The 27,012-nt window shown below is 33.5% G+C and overlaps 1 protein-coding gene across 1 annotated transcript; it reads right to left on the bottom strand.

Moving 5' to 3' along the window:
* Positions 1-6,803: 6,803 nt before the first annotated feature.
* Positions 6,804-16,351, bottom strand: LOC131069901 (uncharacterized). The gene is made up of 4 exons (XM_058005448.2): positions 15,834-16,351; positions 15,668-15,753; positions 7,038-7,389; positions 6,804-6,951 (listed from the first exon to the last, which is right to left on the bottom strand). The coding sequence occupies exons 1-4, from the start codon at positions 16,349-16,351 to the stop codon at positions 6,804-6,806; spliced, it is 1,104 nt and encodes a 367-aa protein (XP_057861431.2).
* Positions 16,352-27,012: the final 10,661 nt, after the last annotated feature.

The raw sequence follows: 27,012 nt of genomic DNA, 5'->3' as shown, positions 1-27,012 counted from the left end.
TCATCAAATATGTCTCTTATGCTGCTACCTCAATGCAGGCTATGAAAAACTATCTTATATGTGCCTTAGAATCCCCTTTTCCTCTATACTTATCAAACTTAGGTGTCACAAAGTTTGTAGGAAATGGAGGCATTGAAATGCTTTTGTCAAATGGATATGGACATATGTCTCTCATTGTGTAAGTTGGCTTCAGTGTATTCATGTCCTCCATTTTCTTTTGTAAGTCCTTAATTTGTTGTTCCAAATTGTTCCTAGGTGGAGATCGGCTTCTGATACCATATCCCATGCTTGAGCCACTATGTGGAGGAGGAGCATATTGCATATATGGATGATATTGATCATACACATGTTCATATGGAGGAGGTCTATAAGGATGTTGCATATAAGGACCACTTGGTATAGAGTCATGGTGAGGAATGGAATATCTGCTTTGTCCATGTATACCATACTCTACAGGAATGTCATGAGTTTGTTCTAGTGTGTTGCCCCCTTTTGACGCAGGGTTTCCTTGTGTCCAAATTTTGAGCATGCCTTTGGATATCCAATTGCTTTGGTGGTAGGTCCTTAGCATTGGTATGTGATTGAGTATATTTTCTGCATAAGACTTCCATAATGGTCTGCAAAGGTGAGTATCATATGCTTGACCATGTGTGTATGGGACCTCAAGTTTTTGAAACAAAGATGATGATGATTCAGGCACCATATGCGGTCTTCTATTGCCTCCACTATTAGGCCTCCTTTGATCCATGTTGGGTGAGGTTGTTGCAAAGGTCGATTTTCCATTATTTGAGACATGTCAAAATCATGAGGTATCTTGGCTCCACTTTGTGCCATCACTTGTAAGAAGTATTGTCTATCTCTCCTCATTATTTCCTCGACTAATAGATTGAAATGGGGATCCATAATGGAGTCTTCCACTTCTGCTGAATGTACTGAAATGTTTTCCATATTTTCATTGTTTGTGCCATTGTTGTTCGTGTTGTCCATGTTCTCAACATTTGGAATGTTTCTATAGGAATCCATGTCAGGTAATGTAGTATGATCAGAATTGAAAAACATATCATTGTCATACTCATAGGAACTCGTGTTTGCAGACTCTTGAGCCTCTTTAGTTTCTCTCCTAGATTTTTGGGAATGGGTTTCAACCATGAACTAGGTATTGACCAAGATGTGTGAGACTAGATGAAAATGGAAAGATATGAAAGACCCAGAGTTGGATGGAATATAAATGAATCTGAGGTGTACTTGCAATGTCAAAAGTGTAAGACCAAGTATGTATGCAGTAGAGTAGGTGTGGCTTCCAAAGAGATGATAGTTTCTCTTGATGAGGTAAGTTGACCTTGACTCCAAGTAAGACCAAATGAGACCCAAAGGTGATAGACCTTGATGAGGGACCACTTAGCAAAATGTTATTGCATGTAGTGTGTTGACAAAGTAAGATGGGGACAAGAAAGTGACCTTTTGACTCAAGTTTAGATAAATGTGAATGTAATGTAAGGTGTAAAGCAATGATGAGATTTGTAAGACCCAAAGACAAGTTGAATTCTAGATGAAAACTCGGAGAGATAAGCTAGGAAGCTCAATAAGTCTGAAACTAACTGTTCTTGTTTGTTGGGCTGTAAAGTTTTCCAATTCTGAACACAGACATGCCTATATACTTCACAGATGCACTTAAATGACACAGACGTGGTTCTATCAGATACAGACACGTTTCTGGGATTTTGTAAATGAATGTTGCTCAAGAGAACACAGACGCATTTATATGACACAGACGTGGTTCTGTCAGACACAGATGCGTTTCTGGGATTTTGTAAATGAATGTTTCTCAAGAGAACACAGACATGTTTCTGCCCTTCACAGACGCGTTTATATGACACAGATGCGACTCTACCAAACACAGACGCATTTCTGAAAACCGAGTGCAATTTTTCCAATTCGTGAAGTTGTTTTGTTGTGACCCAATCTGAATTTTTTGCCTATTTTTCATGACAAGAGGACACAATGTTGATGAGGACTCAATGTTTGCAACTGTTTAGACTCAAAAATGACTCAAAGAAAAGTGTGTTGTTTGATGTAAAATTGTTTTGCATACACTTGAAGATGCAAAAGATAGAATGTTTTGATGTTTGATAGTTCAAAATAAGACAAGCATAATTCTTATGGTTGGCCAAGACAAGAGTTGTTGATCCCACATGGGCTTTCCCCCGAGGCTACACTATTCAGAGCAGATACTTAGATGCTTGACCCCACAGGCTCCACCCTCAGTACTCACTTCTCGGGGCAGCCAAGCATCAATCCCCACGAAAGCTCCTCATGGTGAACTTTGTATCTCTACTAAGAACCGTATGTGTGTGGGTCGTTCCAAAGGTCTGACCTCCTGACCCAACAACTAGAAGGATTTTGGCTTCTAAAACAAAAAGGTGCTAGTAAGGGCATCTGCTCATGTGGCCATACATGCAACACTTTTAGCCCTGTAAATAAAGAAGGCTCCCAGTCGGTAGGGGTTACACCCTACAAATGATCAAATAAATTTGATCAATTGGGTTTATGGGGAGACATAGTATTGGTATGAACTAATCAGCACATGTTATCCATGGTTTTCACCATGAATACAGTTGTTTATAGTGGTTCGGAAGAGGTTGGTTTTCCTCGCTACCACTTGGGTCGTTCTCTCCTCACTAGTAGTCCTATTGACCACATGAGGAGACAGGCCCTCTAAAGATTAAACAAACAGAGGCCCTCTAAAGATTAAACAAACAGAGCCTATTGCTCAAGACACGAAAGACACTGGTTCAATTTTAGTGCACCAATTGAAGTGTTTTCTAGTCTATGAAAACAAGGCACGCAATAAACATAAAAAACCCTTGCCAAGGTCCTGCAACAAAGATCTGTTAGTAGTTTGGATTGTTTCAAATGATCACCCCTTCCTGCAAGCATGCAAGTTAAGTAAATTTCAGATCCAAAAGACTTTGTGAAATAGGGGCCTTCGACAAAATGATTTTTCTTTCAAGACAAGCTGCACCAATTTCATTGGCTAGATCAGAAGATGTTAGCTCAATATAAACCAGATCTGAAATCCAAATGACCAAAAACTGAATCACAAGAAATCGAAATGCAAAAGTTGAATCACAAATGTGGTTAACACTAACACAAACGCTACAAAATATGCAAACGCGCCTAGATTTGACACAGACGCATCTTCTGGACACAGATGCGTCTTCTTGACACAGATGCGACTAGTGAAAACAGACATGTCTGAATGCTTCACACACGCGATTAGGGAACACAGATGCGGCACTATAATCTCCAAAAAAGTAAAAATACTGTCGAAGACATAGATGTGATCCCAAATGTCATAGACGCGGCAGAAAAACAAAAATGCGATCTCAAAATACACAGACGCGAAAATGTCAAAATATTGTAGGAAATGTCAGATCTGCAACTTTAAAAACACAAAATCTGCAACAAAAGATGTTAAATGCAAAAGGGACAAGAGTCCCATCGGGTGTGCCAAAATGTTTATGGTAAAAATGGATAACAACAATAGTGAAAGACTAAATGAATTCAACCACAAAACCCTAGCCTAACAACAACAAAGATCCACCATAACATATGAAGATTACCTAAGACAATGCAAATCAAATGAAATCACAAAGATTATACCATCACATGTCCAATAGTGTTTGGATCTCCATTCTTCCTATCTCTATTGATCTTGCTTGATATATTTGCTCTCAGATTTTATGTGTGCACAAGAGCTCAAGAAAGAATGGAAATATGGTTGCAAGTAGGCTTGATCGCATATGAAAGTTCGAAAGCGTAGAGTAGTCGGGAAGTCAGCGGGGGTTTGATAATGAAGGAAGCATCTCCTTATATAGAAGACACTATAAGAAATGGAGGGATAAGATTGAGAGGTGTAAAATATAAATGGTCGGCTATGATTAAAGGGTAGGTAGAGGAAATACGAAAATAATGAGAGGGTAGATAGTGTATGAATTAAGAGATGAATGACATGTGTCATAGGTAGAAAAGGCTAATGAATTAATTAAATAAATAAAGATTTATTTAATTAATAGAAGAAGTGGGATCAATTAAATAAATAAGATATTTATTTAATTTAGGAAAATGATTATTTAAATAAATAAAAGTATTTATTTAAATGAGAAATAAGACTAGAAGAGGATAAATGAATTAATTAAATAAATAAATATTCATTTAATTAATACAAGAATTAGGCTAAATTAATTAAATAAATAAAGATATTTATTGAATTAGAATGGACAATTTTAGGTGTCTACGGTTTATTTATTTATTTTTCTATCAATCACGTTTTTAATGATTACTTTTTTTTGTAATAATAACATTTGACCTGTGATTTATCACAATTCTTATTATGTCTTTCATTGTTGCTACTACTTCTTTCTATATCATAGACATTGTCACTTTTTATTCATCCACTAGTACATTTGAGATGATCCATTTGATCTTAAAGCATAATTCTTTTTATGTTATTTATTATGATTAGTATTTTATATATAGTTCAGTATAGAAAATAACAATAGCCAATTTGTCGACCTATTTACCTTCTTGTCCTAAGAGGTAGCCCTTTCTCCTATTGAGGTGGAGAGTAGGTGTGGGGGAGCATGTTGGTTGTCGCAGTTTGTGTTGTTGGTTGAGGGAAGCTAGTCTTAACTCTCGTGGTGTTCTTTGCAGATGGTTTTGGGTTCATAGTCTTATCATTGTGTCTCAGCATAGTTTGTTGGTTGTGGAAGCCTATAAAAACCCTCATGGATAGATTGTGCATACAAGTAGTGTTATTGTTTTCTGGGCCTTAGAAGGTTGTGGGAGCCTTGTAAAACCCATTTTCAAGGTTGAGGGAGCTTGGAAAAAACCTATGCTTTTAGTTTCTCTCTGGGACTGATTGGTTGCTAGCAGTTTTAAAGGGCCCAATTTGGCCATTGTTTGTTTTTGGTTAGGTATTGGTTGTGTGGTCTTTTGTGGCTAGGAGCTTCCATTACAGGTTATGGGAGCCTAGGAAAACCCTTCTTGTTGGCTAAGGGCGCCTGTTAAAACCCTTGTTCCTTGTATTTTATGGTCTAATGTTTGTTGATTTAGACCATCTGTTTGTGCCATCCTATGTTGTATTTTTTTATGTGTAAGGTTTGGCTTGTGTTTGACTACATGTGGATGTTATAGTTTTTTTATTTTGGTTTGTGTAGTCTTTAGATTTGGACTCTGGATGCCCATAAGTCTAGAAGGTTTTAGATCCTTTTAAAACTTGTTGTTTGCTATCAGGTAGTCTAGTTCATTTCTTGTTGGTAGCTTTTTGGTTGTATGGGTTTTAGGGTCCCATCAAAAACTATTTTATCCTAATAAAAAACAATAGCCAATTTGAGCTACCATATCCAATTCAAGGACTTCTATCCATTACTCCTAATATTATTATATTGGATGAATAAATTATTATCATAGCTAACTTAGGCTATTTATCTATCCATTTCAAGATAGAGAATTTAATCAACCATATGTGTTGATAAGGATATGGAATATTAACTATATTGTAGCTAGAGAGTTAGACTCGTCAAGACTAAATAGGTTATCATTCACTCATTAAAAAGTCATAGTATGTGCATAATATTGTTCCAAATATTTCTATGACCTTGAAAAAACATATAGAAAAAAGTATATTATAACCTCCCTAGACTTTTGGCCTCATTGCTAGGTATAAAAATCCATCATTTGGATTCCTCTACATATCAATGTCATTTATATTTTGTCAATTAATTTATTGTTTACTTATGCTTTAAGTTTATCAAATTGACTAGGGAGTCAATAATAAAAAATCAACATGAACACTTTGTTGTATATGACCACAAAATAAACCAATGCAAAGGGTAGTTCAAAACCATCAAGCATCATCTCTAGATAAATAACATGCAATATGTTCCACCTTCTCCATTCATGAATTGCCTACAACATTGTATTAATATTGTCCTTTTCAAATGAATTTAGTCAAATATATTATATCAATTTTCATTTTATTTGACTCTAATGCTTTGAAGAATTGAGTTTTATAAGTATACAATCAAATAGATAGATAACCTTACATGTTTGGTTCAAAAAAGAAGTTTGGAATAAGGACATAAACTTCTTATGCATTGGTTTTGGAGCTAATCTGTGTCAATACACTTCTTTTCGCTGGCATATGAGAAATGATAATGAATTAAGAATGAGGAAATTGTTAGCAAATTTCGTTGAAAGTAATTCAAACAGAAGCCATATAAGAGTAGTACAGAATTTATCCTAAGAAAAAATGAGAGTGCGAGCATCAGAGATAAATGATAAATGATAATGAATTAAGAATAAGGAAACTTGCAAGAAAGCTTGTTGAAAGTAATTCAAACAAAATCCACATAGAGAATATATAGAAAGAAACAATGAAACTGTATAAACATGAGAATGGCATAGAGAAAAATGATGCGAAAAATGGCAATAAACTAAGAATAAAAAATCTGCAAAAAAAAATTGTTGAAAATAATTCAAACAAAACGCACATAAAATTAGTACAGAATTTATAGAAAGAACCAATGACTCTATACCCAGATAAAATTGGTACAGAATTTATAGAAAGAAACGTTAAAAGTAGCATCAAAGAAAAATGAGATACTACCAGTATGACTAATATGACAACGTTTTCTTGAACAACAAATATAATGATACGATGTGTCACACAACATATTCCTAGAATGTCGCGTGGGTTTACCAAGCAATAAAGGCATATTTAGGTTATCTATTTGACCAGCCTACCATAAAATCCTACTCTCACTGGGTATCAAGTCTAACGCCCTTCTTCTTTTAAGCTCTCTTCTACATTCATTTCTATGGGATCTCGCCATTTCAATATATTCAGCCACAGACTCTGTGATTGCCTCCACCATCCTCCCTTCGTCACTGAAACAGTAAAAGAACAATATGTTAAAAATACCAGGCTCCAACCCAACGAAAATAAATATATTGAAACTTAAAATGTATTTTACCCTTCACTTTTAAAGCTTACAACAAGTGAAATCCAGCGCAGAGCATTTTTCCATTTCTCGATCGTTAAACTATCGAATTTTCCAGCCTGCTTATGCTTTAGAAAAGCTTTCACATACACTCCATTCTTGCGCTCCATTCGAACCTCGGACGGTCGAATTTGCCAAAACACGGGAACAATTGGAGCCCCGGTTTGAATGATCAATAACAGCTCATCCAAACACCATTCAGATGGTGCAAAGTTGGGAGAGAGGATTACAACATGAACCAGAGCTCTGCGTATTGCGCAGGCAATAGCTTGGGGTATGTATTGTCCTACTCGTAGAGAACTTTTGTCCAAAAAAGCTTTAAATACTGTGAAGATTACAATACACTGAACTGGCTAGAGACTGTTTTGTATCCTTTCCGCGGTGATTATTGAAAACTTCATATGCAGTAGAGGGAACAAGATAATTGAAAGAGGGATTGTCATGCGATAGAAGGGGCAGAGAATGAGAAGACATATTATTTCCCATATTTTAGCGAGTAAAACATGCTTATATTATCTGCTCCATTCAGCTCATGGCAATTCCGCCTTTTTTTGGTTTGTGTTTAGTGTTTTTGAACAGATCGTCCAACTCCATTTCTTCAGCCCTACGCCATTAAATGGTCTTTGTTGCTTTGTTTTCCATCATCCAATGGGCTGCCTACCTCATCCTCTCTAACCCACTAAAAAACCAAATGCAATTCTCAAAATGCCAAATGTGGGCGTGAAAATGAATCTCTGACTAGAAGCTAAAATATTGAAACTAGGGTTAATTTATTTGTTTGACCTAGGTGAGATGTAGGGTCTGGAAGGCTGGAATAAATTAGAATTAAGCAATAGCCGTATGAAATTTCTGAGCCAATGATTCAGATGTCATATACGAACACCAAATAGATTAGAAAAAGGACAAATGGGCGTAGAGGCAAATTTGAGCAGTGTCTAAGATAAAAAAGGACAAATGGGAGGAGAAGCAAATTTGAGTAATGTTATACATGGAGCTCTCATTTCTCGGAGATGTGTCATATAAGCAACATTTATTGATAGTCCAATTAAGGGGCTGAAGCTATTCTGGTTATAAAACAAATCTTTCATATAAAGTGATAGCGACGTGTTAGTCAATCACAGCCGTTTATTGCAAAATCGATGGTGTAAAACATGCGACTAACACGCCAATCCGTACTGCCATTTTGGAGCCAGAATAGACGCGTCCAATTAAAGGCTGGCCTTAGAAAACCCATGAACAAATCCTTTTGGTCATCATGATAACGTGGATGAATTCTATTCCAACACAATGTTTATCTAAAAGCCAGTTTGTGGAAATTTTCTAGGTAAAAATAAGTCTGGCCTATGGCTGCTTGGTTTCTGTCCTACTTCCCTAGGGGGACCCTCTCATTCTCCCTTTATAATTGATTGTACAATATGATGGGAGAGTGGATAGGGTTTGGGTTATGTTAGTCAATTGTTGTTATAGAGATGACACATTTCATAGCAAATGGTTTATGGTGGCATCAATAGGTGAATTGGTTTGTGAAAAGTTGGATTAGGGTGGTGGATTGAAATGGATGAGTGGGTGGAGGAGATGGTTGATGTGTGTTTTGACAAACAAAAAGAAGATTGGTTGATGGAGGCACATAGCTATATTGATTGATAGGATTATTCTCATTACTAACGTGGATGACATTACCATTTGGTGCAGCAATAGACATAATAGAGAATGTGTATGTAGGAATATTGGGTATTGTTGTAAGCATAGGCATTGGTATCACAACTTGGCTTTTAGGAGTGCTTTATCCAAGCACTTCTACACAACTAGCTATGTTCATAATATTTTTGTCCACTATGTGAGCTATGTTGCATAGTAAATCCGCACTCTATTCATCACCTTGAATCACCTTCCTTAGATTCTCAGTCAAAGGGATCGCCTCTTCAGCTAAGTGTTCTCTACTCACAAATTGTTGAAGGCCTTCTAATTACTTGTCAATTTTCATCAACCATACATTATACACTTGTATTGAAGGGTCATCCTTATCATGAGAAGCATAAGGGAAATGATTTTTAGGTATGTTAGGCAAAATGAATTTTGGATTGTGGTACATTTCTCTTTAAGCTCCCTGGTGGAAATAAGTTAACATGCAACTTAGGCTTAATGCCATTACTAGTTAAATCATGAGAAGATATGATTCTATAACTTTTTCTCAAAGAAATTTCAAATTCAAAACAGTAGGTTATGAAACTCATAAACAAGTGCAAGCCCCAAGAACACACAATTTCTCCCATCTAAAGAAAAACTAGAGAAGAAGATAAGGGAATTGCTTTATGCATTCAATGCCTTTAACTAATTGACAAAATTTATTATAAATATAAATGAATATGATGCAATCAATCAACCAATTAACTAAATAATATGGAATGATAGCAATTAGGCAATTGATTAACTAATCGATTAAACTATGTGATATAAAAATGATACAATCAATTAGCCTTTTAATTAGGCAATATGAAAGGGCAATATTGTGATTAATTAATGAATGGAAGCACATAAGGAATAAATTTTAGAAATAAGTGCATACAAATTTAATATTTTTAGAAAACAATCTTAGATCTAAACATACAAGTGCCAAATAATGCAAAAAGAATTAGGTTTGACTCAAAATGATTTATTGGATTTTGGGATCTTAACTTATAGACACAACCTAACTAGATCATTTCTCTTTCAATTGGGAAACAACCAACAAGGTTCAACTTCAATCCTAAAGGAGAGTTAAACACTTTAATTAATTCTTCCTTTTTTGAAGGTTTTTTTTTATGACTTGGTTATGATATCATAGGAATATGCAAGATGTAAGATAAAATGAGAATAAATTGATAACTTTTAGCATAAACAATAAGATACAGAACTAGAAACCAACATAGTAGCAAAGATCTAGAAATGAGATACAAAGAGAAACCTATAACTCCAATTTGGAGCAGAATTTGTTGGGCATGGGAGCAGGACACCCTATTATAGTGGTGTCTTCATTAGTAGAAGGTTCTATATTTTGAATCATAAGGCTTTATATACTTGTCTCTCAAAAAATCAGCTCAAAAGTGTTGGACATTGGGGTAGGGAAATTTAGTTTAGGGGTTTTTGTGTGTTCAAAGGTTGAGACGATATGTTATAATTTGATTTGTGCTCATGTAGCCTTTTCTAAATTTGGACCTACACTTGAACACATGAAAATAGGGGAAAATGTTGTGGTGTATAAGGGCTTGCTTAAGTCAAACCTCGTGTTGGTGTTTTCACCTCCACTACAACAATGTTGAATGAAAAGATAACTTTTCCTCATAAAGGACAGAGGATGAAAACCTTAATTGAAATGTTTGAAATGATAGATGATACCTTTTGATATCAAAGCCTTGCCTTGAACTCTCACATAAAGCTTGATATTGCTTGATTGATGTTAATACATTCCTCCATCATGGAAGATCATATAAAACTTGATCATGATTGTTGAAACTTGAATGATTGAATCCTTGATTGTAGACATGATCAATTTTCTTGAAGATGCTAGATTGAATGCTCAATTGCAATTGAATTGTAAGAATTCTTGATGATAGATTCTCTAACAAGAGGAGTTCTATTTATATGCAACTTACACCTTTTTGGATGCAACTTTTAGTTAATACCAAGATCGGGGAGTACTTTTCTACTACATGCAAATTCAACCATTGTAATTTTAAATTTGGGGCCAAAATACTTGGACAGGGGCACTAGATTCCCTAGTCTAGGAGGATAGGGGCCTTGGGTTGCCCTAGTCCTAGCATTCTATACTAGGAAAATTTTGTTGAGCAGGGGATTGCAAATGTAAGTTAGAATTTACTACACTACACCAAGATCACAGAAAATGTAAAATATTATAGTGTTATCCATGGCAGCAATGCACCAATCCCACTATTATGACCATGCACATTCATACAAATGAACTAGGTTGTAATAGGATATTCAAGGTCATGTAATGTCCAAATCCATAGCCTACATAAATTTAGAGTTAGTAAAAAGAATATTTCAAAGTCATGATGATAAAACCTTGCATCCAATACGAGAACATAAAACCATAGTGAACACAACCTACATTTATTTAAGTGACTAGGGACTACAAAATAAAGGATAAACATGAATGCAAATTATTGTATGTGAGTAAAAGAATATATGAGCACACTCACCAATCTAAAGCGTAGTTAAAAATTATCAAGCAAGAACTCTAGGTCAATAGAATGCAAGATGTGATCATAGGACCATCCCAAAATGCTCCACCTCCACTCGTCAAATGCCTCAGAGTATTGTATTCATAAAAATAAGATTAATTGAAAAGCTTCAATTTTGGTAAGGATTAATATCCCAAGAAGATAGATCCTATGAAAAACACATGGCTTTGTGATACAGGAGCATCCTTGGTCTATGAGCCATTTTGCATCAACCAAAAATATTTCCTTTTAGTTTAGTTCTTGTTCAGTTCAGTGTGCAGTTTTGTGTGTTCCTGTCGGTATGTTCCAGTGGTGGCTTTCTTTTCATTGCAAATCATATTTTCAGTTTCCAAGATGGTTCTTGTGCTTAATTCCATATTTTCAGTCCATTTGGATTCTTTTCCGGCAAGATATTGCTTCTAATTTGACAATTTTTGGGTTTCGGAGTAGTTTTGGCCTTACTGGTTGGTTTTCCTTCTTTTTTGGAGTGATTTCTTGGTGTGCGGATCTATTTTGGGTCTTTCTTAATGTTCTCAAGTCCTTCACTGACCTTCCCATTGATTCACACTTCTTGGTGGTTCTTTTCTGGATAATTTCGTTCCATTCTTAGGGCCGACCTATTTACACGTTTCACTTTCCTACATTGGTAAATGTAATCTTTTCTGGCTAGCTCGGATATGACTCAGAGGGTATATATATGATATTATGTAATCATTTATAGGGTGATATATCATAATGAGGATTTAGATTCATGATTAGAGATCTGGATGAGTCTGAAAGTTTCAGATGGATTGTATCTGGCATGTTAGCTTGCATGTAACCGGTTGATTGTCGGATGTTCTATGATGAATGTATGATGATAATTGGTTGGTTGCTGGAGGTTATAAGATGATAATATGATCTGTATTTATAATCTTTCAATGTTTTATTATTTCTTCCATTGTGTTACTCTTGCTGCATAAGTCGGCTTGTTCTCCTTGAGGATTCACCGGTTATGGCTACACCACTTTGATATTGTATGTTACAAAAATACTCAATATACAACTCTAGTACCATAAAATATACTAAATAAATGTTTGATACACATAAAAATAAATTACTCCCATAGAGTGGAATCAGGGTAACTATTTAGTTCCCACATTTACCCTCAGATTTAATAAAATAATGATATTAATATAACAATTTATAAATACAAATAATAAAAGAAAAGAAAAATTATAGAAAGAAGAGAAGATATGCCAATATAAAGTGAAATTCTTTTTATACAAAGAAGAAACCCACCCTCCAAATTATCAAATGAATGTATTGTTTAGTAATAATAAACTAGTTACAATTCACTACAAGCTTAGAGCTTTAACAATCTGGAGGTCAATATGTGGCTCCTTTATTCAAATTTTGCTAGCATAACCTACAATAACAAGACTCCTCCCCACTTTGACACTTGCAAATATGACTTTATAAATAAATAAACCACTCACCCACAACTTATTTATATGGACAAGTAACTCACTTAGAAACCACTAGGACCATGCATTAACCAATGTGACACCACATCAACTGGTTCCGAAGTGATTTTATGAGTTGACACATATTTCTAAAATCTCATTTAGAAATATTCCAAGATGTTTCCAAAGAAATATGTTCAATATAACAGTTATGTCAAAAATAGATGATTTTATCTTAATAGTTTCTTTTTTCCCTTAATTAATTTATCATATCTCAACCCTTTTTGTTATAACCTTGAAATTTAAGATTTCTAATCAATATTTCATAACTTCAATTAATATGTTCAGTCCATTTTCATTTTATTTGGGTCTATTTTCTTTTCAACTCTATTTCTTCAGGGGGCTGAGTTTTATCAATCATACCAAGGGAATAGATATATAACATTACAAGTTTGGTTTGCTAAAGTAGTTTAGAATAAAGTCATAATCTGCTTATGCATTAATGTTAAAACTAACATTTGTCACTATACCATTTCTTTTGGCTAGCATATGAGAAATCAAAATGAATTATAAATATGAGGACACTTCCAAGAAAGCTTGTTGCAAGTACTTTAAACAAAACCCACATAAAATTGGTATAGAATTTATAAAAGTAAACAAAAAGGCTGTATAAACATAAGAATATTAATGAGATATCTTGTCACAACCATGTTGGAAATACCTATCACATAATTTTCTACCAGGTGGACTAAGAATGATAATGAGATTGCTCCTCGTGAGATACATAAAGTCACATAGTCTCTCTATATGAGCAATCCCTTCAATAGGTTCATATTAAACTCATAGCTCTAAGTGAAGGATCCCTAGTTTTTCTATTGAAACTTCATCAAAGAGTCACTATTCATATATAGAATCCCCTTGAACAACAAGGTATCTCTAGCTTCCCCCAAATTGGACAAGTAGTAATAAGTGCAAAAAATTATCATCTCATTTTAAACTCTTACAATACTTAGATCTCTAAAAGCATCTAACCAAAGGATCATAGTACACAACTATTAAATTACCTCATATCACTAACAAATCTCCCTTGACATGATCAATAAGAATCCAAGAACTCTTAACGATGTCATGATTGGCATCTTCCTCAGAAAATATCATCTACCTCTAATGGATATCTCTACTACCAAGAGAACTAATATGATGCTATGATTGCAAAAATATGAAAGATGTAGTGTCCTCCATGGCACTGTGGCACCAATCCTACAATTATGGCAAGGTACATTGTATAGATAAACTAGGCTAATATATGAGATTCAAGGTCATCTAATGACCAAAATTTAGATCTAGTAAAAAGTGATTTCTAGGTCATGATGATAAAACCATGCATCCAGTATAAGAACATAAATTCATAGTCAAGACAACCCAACTCTATCCAAGTGACCAGGGAGTTGAAAATAAGAAACAAACATGATTACTTTGTTGTATATGAACTCAAAATGAATGAACACAAACACCAATGCAAAGGGTGGTTCAAGATTATCAAGCATCATCTCTAGGTCAATAGCATGCAAGATGTACCACATAACCAATTCAAAATGCTCCACCTTCTCCATTTATCAAGTGTCTACTATATTGTATTCTAAAAAGTAAGATCAATTGCAAAGATTTCATTTAGACAAGGATTGATAGACTAAGAAGACAACTCATATGACCAAAACATGGCTTTGATATTGTATGTTAGTCTAAATAGTCAATATGCATCTCTAGTACCATAAAATATACTAAATAAATGTTTGATATATGTAAAAAAAAATATTACCATAAAGTGAAATTAGGACAAATATTTAGTTCCCACAATAACCCTCAGATTTAAAAAATCCATGATATTATAAGAACACTTTAAAAATAGAAATGAGAAAATAATTAAAAAAAGTATAAAAAGAAAATAGGATATGCCAATATACGTGAAAAAATTGTTTTTAGCATAAAGAAAACCTATCCTTCAAAACATCAAACCAATATATTATTTAATAATAACTAATTGACTACAATACACTCGCAAGCTTGGATATTTAACATGGAAGAAACTTCTTGCTCTTCTATTGAAAATCTGATAGCATAGCCTACAATAACAAGACTCCTCACTTCAACACTTCAAAGATGACTTTATAAATTAAAAAACCACTCACCCAAGACTTATTTATATGGACAAGTAGCTCACTTGGAAACCACAAGCCATAACCATGGATTAACCAATGTGACACCTCATCAAATGATTTCAAAGTGATATTACCAGGTGACACGTATTTCTAAAATCTCTTTTAGAATTATTTCAAGATATGTTCAAACAAATATATATTCAATATAACAACTTTCTTAGAAAAAAAAAAAAAGGTGATTCTATCTTTATTTTGACCTTAACAAATTTCACATATCACAACCAAATTTATTTATATTTTTTATTACCTGGAAATTTAAGATATCAATGTTTCATAAATTCAGTCATTATGTTCAATCGTTTTCATTTTGATTGGGTCTGTTTTCTTTGAGATTCCGTTCCTTGAGGAATTGAGTTTTATCAATCATACCAAGGGAATAGATAGGTAAACACTTCTTTTGGCTGGCATATGAGAAATGAAAATGAACAAAGAATGAAGAAACTGCCCAGAAAGCTCGTTGAAAGTAATTCAAAGTAGACCCACATGAAATTTGGTACAGCATTTATAGACTGTATAAACATAAGAATAGTATCTTTGATAGCAGCAAGTGGCTAAGACGCCAACTTGTCCTGAACAAAAAAAAAAAGTCATATGATGTGTCACAACATATGTCTAGAGTGGCGCGTGGATTTGCCATACAATAATTATAAACTTGAGAGTTATCTGATTGATCAGGCTATCAAGTCTATCACCCTTCTCATTTTAAGCCATCCTTCTACGTTGATTGCCTTGGCATCTCGCCATTTCAATATATTCAGCCACAGACTCTGTGATTTCCTCCTCCATCCTCCCTTCATCACTGAAACTGTAAAGAAATAATATCTTAAAGATACCAGACTCCAACCCAATAAAAATAAATAAAATAAAACTTAAAATTTATTTTACCCTTCACTAACAAATCCTTCAACAAGTGAAACCCAGCGCAGAGCATTTTTCCATTTCTCGAGAGTTGAACTATCGAATTTTCCAGCCTGCTTATGCTTTCGGAAAGCTTTCGAATACACTCCACTCTTGCGCTCCATTCGGACCTCGGACGGTCGAATTTGCCAAAACACGGGGACGATTGGAGCCCCGGTTTGAGTGATCAAAAACAGCTCATCCAAACACCACTCGGATTCTGCAAAGTTGGGAGAGAGGATTACAACATGAACCAGAGCTCTGCGTATTGCGCAGGTAATAGCTTGGGGTATGTATTGTCCTGCTCGTAGAGATCTTTTGTCCAAAAACGCTTTAAATCCTCTACTCTGAAGATTGTGATACACTGAACTGGCTACAGACTGTTTTGTATCCTTTCCACGGTGATTAACAAAAACTTCATATGCAGTAGTGGGAAAGAGATAATGGAAGGAGGGATTGGCATGCGATAGCGGGGGTGGAGAATGAGAAGAAATCTTATTTCCCATATTACTGCAGGGTAGCTAGTAAAACAAGCTTACATTATCTGCTGCATTTTGTTCACAGTTATCATACCTTTTATCCTATTTCCTCTACTTCAATTTATTGATTAGATAGATTTCTTCAGCCCTACGCCATTAAATAAAGATGGAGAGGGGAATAATAGTTTACATGTTTTTTAAAATTCTAAACTTTTTTTTTTCGTGGCATATAATATATGTTCGTTCAATGGTTGAACCGTTGAACAGACTGTGGAACTGGATTATGTTCAATAATAGCCTCTGAAAATTTTGGGTACGTATAAGGTCTAATATCCATAAGAATTTATAGTTACTTTGTTATTGTGTAGACTTCCCATACATAAATCCAAAGTCTAAAAATTTGCACGACGTGTAAGATGCAATATCCATAAATAAATTTGTGCCCACTTAAAGAAGCTGTAAAGTTTTGTCTACTTATGTGTAGGACCATCTATCCACAAGATTAAACTCTTACACTACGTGTAAGATCCACTATCCATAAGTAAATTTCTAAGTATATGCTGGATAAACTTTTCATGCATAAATCTAAAATTCTGTTCTTCATAAAGAATCAATTATCCATACATATATCTAAATTTCAACTATTTATACTTTGAATACTGTTTATCCAACATGTGGATATTATCTATCCACGACATATGAATAAACTCAACATTCTAATTGTACATTCGAATTATCTGTATAAAACAGTGAATCCAAGCATAAATCTAAACTTTTTGCCCGTCCCCACATATCTTCTTCACGCGCTATCACATGGCGGATAGCTACAGATTTGTGGTGCACACAGTTTTATCCTCGTTTTCTTTGATGCAACCCCTATATCCTATTTTCTCTATCACTTTTTGCCCGTCCCCACATATCTTCTTCACGCGCTATCACATGGCGGATAGCTACAGATTTGTGGTGCACACAGTTTTATCCTCGTTTTCTTTGATGCAACCCTTATATCCTATTTTCTCTTCCGTGGGGCCACTGAGATTCCCAATACATTTGTGGTGAAGCAACCGGATGTTATTTTCTTTAATAATAGTTCACTTAGATTCCACATGTTCTTACACACAAGAAATATTTGATATCCCGAATATGAAACGTCACACACTTCTTTTATTTTTTGGGGCCAGAAATCCTTTGTTTTGTTGCTGTTACTCTATGGGTATTGGAATCTTCTTAACACTAAGGGAACTTAAACTTGATGTATAATTAATTGGTATTTGTCGTCAAGTTAGTATTATTGCAATGCGTTGTCATTGTTTTTTGTTAATTCATTATTATTAAAACGATTCTCTATCAATTTAAATTATGAATTTTTTGTTTTGAAATATGTTTTTTAATTTTTCTAAAGTTAAGATGCATGATTTTTAAGTTTCTAATTTTGCATCTTATTAGGGATTTTAAGGATCCACTATCTGAATTAGGCAATTTTTTAGATATGTTAAAATAATATTTATCATGTTTAAATTTTCTTATCAAATTTATTTTACACATCCACCAAATAAATATTTAACAAATTCTAAATTTGTTAAAATTTTATATAAATAAACACACACACATACACACACATATATATAAAATAATAATAATAATATAGTACCAATATATATATATAATAAATTAATAATCTTATGGAAAAAAATTCACACATCTACTATTAAGAAAATGTTTAGGCAAATTATTAGGTTTTAAAATACAAATAAATTAAAATGTGCAATTTTTACTAATACAAAAAAGTGGGAAAAGTAAATAACATAATAAATTGTATTACTAGGCATGAAGTGAACATAATCATATTAAATATGGTTACATAATTATAAATATAAATGTAATAATTTTATATTTTAAAATTATAATTAATAAGTTAATATTATATTTTTAAATAAATAAATTTATATAAGATATAATTTTAACTTTTTAATTTAAAATTATTATAACTTATCATTATAAGTATTTTAATCAATTAAACTATAAACTTAACTAGAATAAATTACTTTTTGATTTATAATTATTTAAATTTTTTAACTAAATAATTACTAGTTAAGATTATTATAATCAAAATAATTATTTTTATTGTTAATTTTCTATAGTAATTAAGCTATAGTTATAATTTTATTTATTATTAATTATTAGATTAGATAAAAATTATGATCATGTTCAATAATTAATTAATTTTTTTTATACTATTTAAATACATATGAATATTTATATGTTTAAAAACTGTTCAATTTTAAAAAATGATATAAGTAATTTTAATGTTTAAAATAATTATAAATAATTTTTACCTAAATTAAATAACTCAAGAAATAATTCTTATATATTTTAATAATTTAAAATGAAAATAAAATAACTCTAAAAAAAAATTGATGTGCATGAATAAATATTATAATACTAATAAAAAAGTGAGAAAAGTAAATGACATGGTAAATATTATGACAAGAGTGCATGAGGTGAATATAATCATATTAAATTGGGATCAGTTTTTCTGCATATAAAATTATTATAATTTATGATCATAAGTATTTGTGAGATTTTGCCAAGATCAAGAGGCAATGGAAAGCACAAATAAGAGAGACAAAATATATGATAGAAATAAACTGTATTCTATCACGATGAAAATACTGATCAACTGGATCATCAATCGTTGTTATTTATACAATGAATATGAGTCTGCTTATATAGGCAAGGCTATATGGATATGTGAGCACACAAACATGACATGTGGCTCAATAAGAAACAAGGGTAGGTAGGAAATAGGTGTGGGTAGGTAGGAGAAACAATATAATATTCCACATGAGGTGGATCACCCACTGAATGTGGAGTGTAACAACAAGATCAACACCCTAAAAGGTGGAAATTCTCCTACACACACTATCCCAATATGGCACAAACACCCAAGTGTCTCATACCCAAACTACTATGAAATGCATGTACCTAAGTAAACTTAAGTAAGGTGTAATAATCTCCAAGATGAATAATTATTTATACCAACATCCCCCCTTAAGTGCAACTTAGGGGAATGCACTTAAGTCTACAATGCAACTAAGCAATGCAAGATGGGTCCCAGCTACGAGGCCATATTAGGGACCCATGTACAAATGCAAATGCATGAAAACCAATGCAAGGAAATCTCTCACAAAGTAGGGAAAGAAATAAAAACCCAATGGGCAAAAACCCTCCCCCAAAAGAGAGATAAAAACTAGATACAAAGAAATCTCATAGAAGTGTGTGAGGAACAAAACCCCATGTGAGGAAAAAGTCCCCCCCATATGAGAGAAGAAGAAGAGAGACTGGGAAGACCCCCCTCAATATGGAATCTGCACCAATGATAGAAGCTCAAAGATGAATGAAGAAATTACTCCATGAACGTCAAACCATGTTCCTCCCCTTAGAAAGAAACAAAACCAAAGGTGTATCCATGAAGTTTCCCCAACAATGAAGGGAAGATGAAGCAAAAATACTCATGATGAAAGGAATCTCTGAAAACTGCTCAAGTGTCCCCATGTCGATGTTGAATGGTACCCCCTCCAAAGGTGGTAAATTGTGCCACACTGCTAAAAAAGGCACTCTAAGATCTAGTGGAGATGAATGTAGAACAATATCCAAAGACTCATATGTCTCCTCAAAAGATAAAGAGACCTCCTCCAAGTGTTGTACAAAAGTATCCACAATCATGTCAACCTCTAAAATTGATCATGTAGAGAATGCACAAGAGGGTCAGAGTTATCCCTCGCAACAATCAAAGAAGGATCATCTTCGTCAAAGAGAAGATGAATGTCATCAATGGTGTCTCCCAAATCTACAATGTAGGAGTCCACAAACAAACCTGCAATGTCTGTCAAGTAGGCATCCCAATCAACTAAAGCTGGAAGACATGAAATATCTTGCTGCACTGAATCATAAGAAGGCAAAACTGTCGCACTAGCTGCATCATTAGGTGCAATAGGTGGTGTAATATCAATAGAAGGAGATGAAATGCAAGGCTCAAGATTGGGGTCACATGTGAGATTTCCCAAGTTCAAATGCCCAAAGTTCTCCTCAAAATCTAAATCATCAACATAGGAAGAACCAACCTTATCAATAGGACCAAAATCTGAAAAAGAGTACAACCGAGATGCATGATCAACCACCCCAGTTGCAATGATAGCTCCACTCTCCAAGTCTCTAATGATAACTAAATCAGGTGTGAACTCCATAGTTTTCCTAGTTGCCCCATCTGTGATTTGATAGATGGAAAGAAGATTATTTGTCAAGTGGGGTACACACAACACATCATTGAAGGAGTTATCCCCAATGGCAATAGATCCTTTCCCAATCACATCCATGTATGTATGATTGCCCATCAAAATTCGCGGCATGTGGCAGGTCTCAAATGTAGAAAACATAGACTATGAAGATGCCATATGATGAGAAGCCCCTGAATCTAGAATCCATCTCCCTGAATCATGACTTGGAGTAGCACAAAGAGCTTGTCCCTTTCCTTTATTTGTCCCAAACAAGTGATCCTTTCCTTTATCCTTGGAAGAAGAAGCTGATGTAGACATTCTAGAAGGTAGGTTGATTCTGTTCTTCTCAAGAAGATTCTTGAACTCATAAATATCCTTCTTATAACAATGATGTTCATCATGTCCCGACTTCTTGCAATATCCACAAAACAAATTATCCTTATATTATTTCCTCTTAGGTGAGAATGGTGAATCACCTCGCTGTGGAGAGGAATATTGTGCTCCATCTTATTGTGGTTTAGACTTAGGTTGCTTTTGATTCTTTCCTTTTCCTTTATTGCTTTGATTCCCTTTATTATCCACCAAAACTTGTAACTTTGAAGATTTGAGAATCCCCATTGTGGTCAACTTAGATTGCTCAAGTATCAACATCTCCATGAATGAATCAAATGAGGGAGAAGCGTATGAGGAACCTTGAGCTAACCTATGAGTGTGAAAGCTAGATACAAAGTGGTGCAAGAGCACCCATGGTGTAAGGAAAATATATGTTCAAAGTCATCATTTGAAATATAATTGGTATTTTAAGTTCATTTATAATGTATTTGAATCCATTTGGAATGATTTGTAAGGCTTGGAAGCCTAAAAATGTAAGCAAGTCTTGATTATGTCCTAGTTGTCCATATAGGCCCTTATAGGTCAAGATGGTCAAAATGAGTCAAAAGACCCATGGAAGGGTATAAAAGTTATAAAAGGTCATTTAAGGTTCATTTTAAGGTTTCAAGAGTTTTTAAACAAAGTTTGAGTCCATTTCGACAAAAACTGTAAAATTTGTTAAAAGTTGTCAAAATGCAACATTTGGAAAAGTTGTAAATGGGAAGTTGAAAGGTCTTGGAGGTAGTTATAAGGTACAAACTGACCAAGATGCTATAAAATATTTTATTTTGTCAAACCAAGGGGAATGATAAGGAGGATAACAATTTTGAACAATTTGTGCATTCATAAGCTTGCCATTTTGATAGTTTATGTTGTTACTTTGTTGGTTTCAGGCCTTGTATGGACCTGTATAGCCTAGAAACCATGTATAATTATCATTTTTAGATATTATTTTGAATTATCTTCCTTCTTGTTTTTGTTTGGAGTGATTTCATTGAGAAACAAAGAAGTTATGGATGTTTTATGGATTGCAACTTCCAGATTTTCTGAAAATAGCCATGTTGCAACATATGGTATAGACGCATATTAAATATTTATGACCTCTAACTGGATTCATTGAAAATATGTGTGATTAACCTTTACTTCTCTTTTGGTTTGGATCGATTTCATTCATTTTTGAGAAATTTATGTAAGTTTTGGTGAAAACAGATTGAAAACCATAAATAATGGAGGTGTGTACAAGGGTTTGTTCATATCTCAAATTATAACCATGGTAAAAATATAATAAAGGGGCTTTCAGATGTATTTTCTTTCATATCAAATGGTTTTGTATTTTGGGAGATATTTGATGCCCTAGGTGGACTAGGCATGCACATTTCTTGTTTTTTCTATGACAGTAAACATAGGTCTTAGTACGGGGGGTATAACTCAAAAATGACTATTGGATTGTTCTCAATTTTTGATATGGCTTTAGAAACCTAGTTTTCTATAGCCTCACTGAAGCAATCTTCCAAATATTCTTTGGTTTGAAAGTTATTAATAACTGAGCACGAGTATATCAAACTGTCATTAACTAGGACAGCATAATGCATTGTTTTGATCTTAATTAATGTTCAAAGGGTTATAAAATGATATGATGGATTTGATATTGGATTGGTTGGTTGATATTAATATTTTTTTGGACTGTAGAATGATGATTATGATCAGATTATGCCTCTATACAAGTGAAGATGTTGTGTTGAGATTGGAACTCCATGTTGATTTGGGGTTCTTGAAGGGTTTTTCATGATGCTCTGCATCACAAAGGCTACATACTCTGAAGGAAGCTTGTCCAAAAAGTTATAAACCAATTGAGCATCCTTTTTTTCAATTCCACAATCCTTTAGCTTTTCTCTTAACTCGGTTGCTTTTGTGACATAATCTTGGATTGTATCAAAATCCTTGGGATCCAAAGTTGTGAGTTCACTATCAAGCTTGTAGCCCTTAATCTCATCAACTTGACCATACAATTTCTTTAAAATATCCCAAGCCTCTTTAATTGTTTTATACTTATCAATGTGAAAAACGAGGTCATCTGATACATACTTTCTAAGAGTTCCAAGTGCCATATCATTCTTAGTAAGCCATTCAATTTAAGCATTAGGATTAGCCTTAGGATCAGGTGGTGTTGTAATAATTTCATTTACATAATGAATGAGTCCTTTTTCTATTAATTTACTCCATGCCTTAATCTTCCATGATGCATAATTATGAGGAGTTAAAAGTGGAAATTTAGGAGAACCCATAGCACCAAAATGAAAAAACACAAGATAGAGAGAGGCACAATCACACAAGACACCCCCCCAAAATACTCAATCAAGAAATCCCCCCAAAATGGTGATTTTGGCACTTTATACTTAATGCGTATACAATGGGCCACTTGCAAAACAAGGCAAAGTGGACTTCTTATTTCAATTTACAACTTCTGAAAATCAGAACTAAGAGACTTCAACAAATGCTGCTAGTGATCTAAACTGAGATCCAAGTGAAATACAAGTACCAAATATGCCAAAAATGGCCAAATACTGAAAGTACAATTTTTACTTAAAATCACTACAAACAGATGGCAGATTATGAAAGTAGATGAAAAAATATGCACTTTAAAAAAAAACGGCACCTTAAAAGGAGTCCATATGAGCCCCAACGAAGCCTCCAAAGTTGTAAAAATTGAGATTTTGCGATTTCCGAAAAACCTGTATCCAAAAATCAGAAAACTTCTGTACCACTGTACAGATCATGAAATTCTACCCCAAAACAAAAAAAATTCTCTAAAAAACGAGTTCAGATGAGTAAGATATCACTATTTGAAAAATGCCTGCAAAATTATAATTTCTAGAAAATTTTCGTCACAGCGTCAAACTTCGAATGCCTCTAGATTTGGCCTCCGAAGTCCGTTTTGGATGAAACAAAAGGAAAAATTGACTTTCTTGGACCTCCTAAATCCAATGATGACCTCATATTTGACCCATCAAGCTTCAATAAAAACTTGCAATAGAAAGATCCAAAATGCAAACCCCAAATAGCATCAAATTTCTCTCAATTAGCAAACCAATGACACTCTAATGGCTCTGATACCATGTGAGACATGGACCAGCTCTGATACCATGTGAGATTTTGCCAAGATCAAGAGGAAATGGAAAGAACAAATAAGAGAGACAAAATATATGATAGAAATAAACGGTATTCTATCACGATGAAAATACTGATCAACTGGATCATCAATCGTTGTTGTTTATACAATGAATATGAGCCTGCTTATATAGGCAAGGCTATATGGATATGTGAGCACACAAACATGACATGTGGCTCAATAAGAAACAAGGGTAGGTAGGAAATAGGTGTGGGTAGGTAGGAGAAACAATATAATATTCCACATGAGGTGGATCACCCACTGAATGTGGAGTGTAACAACAAGATCAACACCATAAAAGGTGGAAATTCTCCTACACACACTATCCCAATGTGGCACAAACACCCAAGTGTCTCATACCCAAACTACTATAAAATGCATGTACCTAATTAAACTTAAGTAAGGTGTAATAATATCCAAGATGAATAATTATTTACACCAACAGTATTTTCATCAATTATATTATAACTCTCATTTTAATTAATTGTTTTTTAAATTTATAATCATTTGATAATTTTAACTAAATAATTATTAATTAAGATTATTATAATCTTAATTTTCTATAATAATTAAATTATAATTATAATTTTAGTTATTATTAGATATTATTATTATCATTAAAGTTAAAATTAAGATTTGATAATAATTATGGTTATAACTATTTCATAATTAAATTACAATACTAATAAGGCAAGTACTAGCCACTATGTGGCACTTGTTATACTCATTACTATACATTACTATGTTTGATTATTTATTGGTAATGAACATGTAGATTTCTCAATTGAGATTAGTATATAATTTTTTATATAAAATTTGATATGGAAGATCTTTTTAATTGAGATCTTTATTTCTTATTGAAAATTGGTTTTTAAATTAAGTTTCTTACTTTATCTTTTATACTTTGATCACATTTATCACATAGTTTGACAGATTGATTAAATCGGGTTTGTCCTCTTAATTCATCCTATTAGGATCCCTTAAGACATGAACTCTAGATCTTAACCCCATAAGCCATCTTATCAGGAACTCTAGCTTAGTAATTTTATCCAACCTCATACCTTGACATCTTATTCGGATCCTTTAAGACATTCTCTCATGACCCCTTAATATTTTTATTTTACCTAAGAGGCCTTAAACCATAGATCCTAGAATTAAATTTTTCTAATGTGGTCATATGATATGTGTATTTTGATCACAATTATCAAGTAGTTTGATATATTGATTAAAATCATGCTTTTCTCCTTAAGTTGTCTTATTAGGACCCCTTAAGACATAAATTCTAGATCTTCACCCCTTATGGCTCCCTATTAGGACCTTTAGCTTAATAATTTTATCTAGCCTCATACTTGACATCCTATTAGGATCCCTTAAGACATTCTGTCATGACCCCTTAATATTTCATTTTACCCAAAAGGTCCTAAACGATAGATTCTAGAACTATATTTATCCAATGTGGTCATATGATATATATTCTTTGATCACATTTATCACATAGTTTGAGAGATTGATTAAAAACATTCTTTTCCCCTTAATCCATCTTATTAGGACCCCTTAAGACATAAAATCTTGATCTTTACACCTTATGCCTTCCTATTAGGACCTTTATCTTAACAATTTTCTCCAACCTCATACTTGACATCCTATTAGGATCCCTTAAGACATTCTCTCATGTCCCCTTAATATTTCATTTTACCTAGGAGGTCTTAAACCATAGATCCTAAAATTATATTTATCTAATGTGGTCATAGGATATGTATACTTTGATCATAATTATCACATAGTTTGAGAGATTGATTAAAATTATTATTTTCCCCTTAACTAGTCTTATTAGGACCCCTTAAGACATAAAATCTAGATCTTCACCCCTTATGCCTTCCTATTAGGATCTTTAGATTAATAATTTTATCCTACCTCATACTTGACATCCTAATAGGATCCCTTAAGACATTCTCTCATGACCCTTTAATATTTTATTTTACCTCGGAGATCTTAAATCATAGATCCTAGAATTATATTTATCTAGTGTGGTCATATGATATGTATACTTTGATCACATTTATCACATAGTTTGAGAGACTAATTAAAATCATGCTTCTCACCTTAAGCCATCTTATTAGAACCCCTTAAGACATGAACTCTGGATCTTCACCCCTTATGCCATCCTATTGGGACCTCTAACTTAATAATTTCATCCAACCTCATACTTCACATCCTATTAGGACCCCTTGAGACATTCTCTCATGACCCCTTAAGTTTTTATTTTATAGACATTAAATCATAGATCCTCGAATTATATTTATCTAATTTGACCACATGATACATGTACTTTCATCATATTTATCACATATTTTGAGAGCTTGATTGAAATAATGCATCTCCCCTTAAGCCATCCTATTAGGACCTCCTTAAGGAAAATGAACTAGATCTTTGTTCCTTAAACCATTTTATTTGGACCTCTAACTTAATAATTTTATCCAAACTCATACTTGACATCCTATTAGGACTCCTTTATAAATTCTTAATCATGACCCTTTAAGCTTTCATTTTTATCTAGGACCTTAAACCATAGGTTGTAGAATTATATTTATCCAATATGATGATATGATACATATACTTTGATCACGTGTTTATCAAATAGTTTGAGATATTGATTAAAATCAGACTTCTCCCCTTAAGCCATCCTATTGGGACCCCCTTTAAACACATGAACTATATCTTGACTCCTTAAGCCATACTCTTAGTACTTCTAACTTAATAATTTTACTGAATCTTATGCTTCACAACCTATTAGGACCTCTTAATACATTTCTCAATCATGACCCCTTAAGCTTTCATTTTACCTAGATCCTAAAATTATATCTATCTAA

This window comes from Cryptomeria japonica, chromosome 7 (genome assembly GCF_030272615.1).
Source record: "Cryptomeria japonica chromosome 7, Sugi_1.0, whole genome shotgun sequence".
Lineage (NCBI taxonomy): Eukaryota > Viridiplantae > Streptophyta > Pinopsida > Cupressales > Cupressaceae > Cryptomeria > Cryptomeria japonica.
This window is presented reverse-complemented; position numbering and strand designations above follow the sequence as displayed.

Excerpts from the sequence above, each read along its gene's own strand:
- LOC131069901 (XM_058005448.2), bottom strand. The coding sequence starts at position 16,351 with ATGGGAAATAAGATTTCTTCTCATTCTCCACCCCCGCTATCGCATGCC. Across the intron at positions 15,754-15,833 it reads GAAGGATTTGTTAGTGAAGG|TTTCAGTGATGAAGGGAGGA; the intron begins GTAAAATAAATT and ends ATTTCTTTACAG. Across the intron at positions 6,952-7,037 it reads GTAAGCTTTAAAAGTGAAGG|TGACGAAGGGAGGATGGTGG; the intron begins GTAAAATACATT and ends TTACTGTTTCAG.